Source organism: Galeopterus variegatus, unplaced genomic scaffold, assembly GCF_000696425.1.
Source record: "Galeopterus variegatus unplaced genomic scaffold, G_variegatus-3.0.2 Scaffold3047, whole genome shotgun sequence".
Lineage (NCBI taxonomy): Eukaryota > Metazoa > Chordata > Mammalia > Dermoptera > Cynocephalidae > Galeopterus > Galeopterus variegatus.
This window is the reverse complement of record NW_007729158.1, coordinates 114,591-117,635: the sequence shown is the minus strand read 5'-3', so window position 1 is coordinate 117,635 and position 3,045 is coordinate 114,591. Positions and strand designations below refer to the sequence as shown.

Genomic DNA, 3,045 nt, shown 5'->3' with positions numbered 1-3,045 from the left:
GCCGCGGACGGTGTTTAAAGAAAGGGGGCGGCGGCGGAGGCGAGTGATGGGAGCGCCGAGGCTCCCGGGCGCAGGCCGGAGCTGCCGAGCTTTCCGGGCACAGCGGGAGTGCTGAGGAGCCAGGGGGGCGTCCGGGGGCCCGCAGCCCGCTCCAGAGGCGCGGGCCGGGTTTTTGTTCGGCTGTGCTCAGCGCCAGGCAGCCGGAGCGGACAACTCCAGTTACAACCAGCACCCACCTTCCTGCAGCCGAGCGAGACTTCAGCTGCTGCGTCCGTCCTATTGTTTAGACACTTGCCAGGGGCTCCGGATCCTGCGGAGCCCCCGAGTCCCCGCTCTCCGTCGTCGCCTTCCCTCTCCCCTACCTCTCTTCCTGGAGCAGGAGGCACGACAGCAGCCGGGAGAGGGGAAGGGGCCGGACGGAGACGGGCTGCCCGGGACTGCGGCCCCCGAGTCAGGTGCAGCGCCAGGAGCCGGGCGGCGTCGCGACGTGGGCTGGAGAACTCCCACCGTGGCTGGAGGGGACGGGATTCAAAGCCTGGGAAAAGTTCTTGCACTTTGACAAGGAAGACCCACTTGGGGGAGGCTGCCGAGGGGTGGCCGAGAGGCTGCGCCCGCCAGGAGCCAGCTCTGGTTTCTTCCACCTTTGCCATCAGGTGTCTGCCGCGGAGCTGCGGCGTATCCGGGAGACGAGAAGGGAGGACACGCGCGCGCACACACGACTGCCATTCAGCTGCCGCCTGGGCTCTACCCGGAGTTGTGCATCCCACCCGTCCGCCTGCCACCTAGCCACCCCCGGGACGCCTCAGCAGGACCCGGGTCGCGGACACCTCCACCGTGGCCTTTCTTTCCACTCCTTCCGGCGTGCCTGCAAGTCCTGCTCCAACCAGCTCACTCAGTCTCCGCTGGAGCTCTCGTCCTCAACTTGGCCTCTTGGATTTCCTCTGTTGGGGTGCTGACTAGTGGATATTCTTGCCCGGCTGCTGGTTCAACTGCCCTTTTGTCTTTTCTGCGTGACCTCGGGGCAGGCCCTGGTGCAGAGCGTCGCCAAGGACGCCGGCGGGAGGCGGGATTGCTGAGACATCCTTCAGCCAAGTGCATGTGTGTTTGCAAACCATCTTCGGCTGGTGGGAGACCACGAGGACCGGTCCAGGCTGCGGCGGAGCCGCGGGCTGGGGAGAGGCCGCGTGAGTGAGCCGACCCGGCTTCCCGCAGCGTCGCCCCGCGCCCCCCCTCCCCGCCCCCGGGCAGCGCGTCCGCCTCGTGCGTCCCTGCACGCCATGTCCAGTTGCCCAGCTCACTCTGATCCCGGCCCGCGGGGCTCCCGCGCCTTCTAGCTTTGGAGAGTCCACTTTGATCGGGGCCACCATTCCTATTGAGTTCCTCTCTTCTGCCTCATACCCTCCTCACTGGAATCGGATTTGCAGAAGGGTGCGTGGGATCAGGGTACCTCCACCCCCACCCCCGAGAAACCGGCCCCTGCATCGTTGCGGTGGCTGGGAGTCCCAGCTCTTTTACCGCCAAGTTAATCCTGGGGAGACAGAAGACGCACGATCTCCTCGCTGCCCTCAGAAGTCTCTTTGCAGCCTTGGTCAGGCCGGTTGATCTTCAGGACCTGAAGTTGCCCAAGGAGATCCTGCCTTGCTAGAGGAGGGTGGACAGGGAGGTGGGAGGTGTGTGCCTGTGTCGTCGGCTCTACTGCCTTGATTATTGCTGTTCCATAGTATTTTGTGCACATTTTCCCGGGCACTCTGGGCAGCTAGCCCCTACCCGGCACTGGGCCTCAGACACTGAACGGTTCCTTCGAAGCAACAAGCTAAAGAAAAAATACCCGGCGCCGGCGAGCGAGAAAGCGGCGGGGGAAGATGCGCGGCGCTGGCTGGCAGATGCTGTCCCTGTCGCTGGGGTTAGTGCTGGCGATCCTGAACGAGGTGGAGCCGCAGGCGTGCCCGGCGCAGTGCTCCTGCTCGGGCAGCACGGTGGACTGTCACGGGCTGTCGCTGCGCAGCGTGCCCAGGAATATCCCTCGCAACACCGAGAGACTGTGAGTATGGGCGCTTCGCCTTCCCCCCCTCTCCATCAGGTCGCGCACCCCTGCCTCGAAACTGGAGGAACCAAGTGGCTTAGGGACCTGTGCACGGGGCAGCTCTCACTAACTCTCATGCACGCGCATATTGGGGTTGGGCTCTCCGGGAGGGCGACAGACCAGAGGGCACTGCCCGGGGAGGGGCCACTACCCTAGGAGAGGCGGGTCTGCTGGCAGCAGCTGAGCTTGGTCCCTTTCCCCTTCTCTCGTCCCGTCACTCACAGCCCCTTACGGGCGAGTTCTCTCTGGCAGGGGAACAGGGAGATAGGGGACAGTACTCTACGTGAATGCCCAGGGCAAGGGAGACGCGACTTTGTTCCCCAGACTACGTAAAAAACGCAGTCACCTTGCGGTTGCCAACGCATGTCGGTCTCAGGGCCGAGTCCACACTTTAGAAGCCACGGGCTGGCATGGAAGGGATAGGGGACTCAAAAGAGAGAAACTTTCGTTCGCCGGCTTTGTGTCGCTCTCCTGGGGAACGAAAGGAGGAGAGATGGAATCGTGGGGCACCCAGGGGTGCTTCTCACAGGCCACGGAGGGAAAGGTGCCCGAGGACGGCGACAGCTCCGCAGTGGCCGCGCGCAGCCCCCCGCGACCTTCTCCCGCCCCCGGCTTCTCTCTGGAGGCAGCGGCGCCAGGCCCCACGGGACTTGTCCCAGCGGGCGACTGCGGCGGAGGACCGCGTCCCATCGTCCAAGCCAAGTTGGTGCTGGTTCTTCCAAGGGAACCAGCCCAGCCGGGTCTGACTGCTTTGGCGACCCTGCGGCCCCCGGCTGCCCCCTCCGGCCCTTACTGCGGAGTCCCTGTGCCCCCGTCCACCTTTCTGGCAGTTTCTGCGCCCCTTCACGTGGCAGCAGCTCGCCTGCCTTCCCCTCTTCGCGCTCCGCTGCGCGCAGACGTCCCCGCCTCCCTGTCCCTGCGAGTGTCTAATGAAGAAGTAATGGCAGGGGCGCCGGGGGCGG

The 3,045-nt window shown here is 65.2% G+C and overlaps 1 protein-coding gene across 2 annotated transcripts in view; it reads left to right on the top strand.

Moving 5' to 3' along the window:
- The first annotated feature begins 1,333 nt into the window (after positions 1-1,333).
- The window catches only part of LOC103599671 (slit homolog 2 protein-like), a 29,464-nt gene continuing 27,752 nt past the window's right edge, over positions 1,334-3,045 (top strand). For both annotated transcript variants that reach the window (XM_008583814.1, XM_008583815.1), the window contains exon 1: positions 1,334-2,041. In XM_008583814.1, coding sequence (XP_008582036.1) covers positions 1,863-2,041 — 179 coding nt within the window. In that variant the 5' untranslated portion in view covers positions 1,334-1,862. The remainder of the gene's footprint in view (positions 2,042-3,045) is intronic.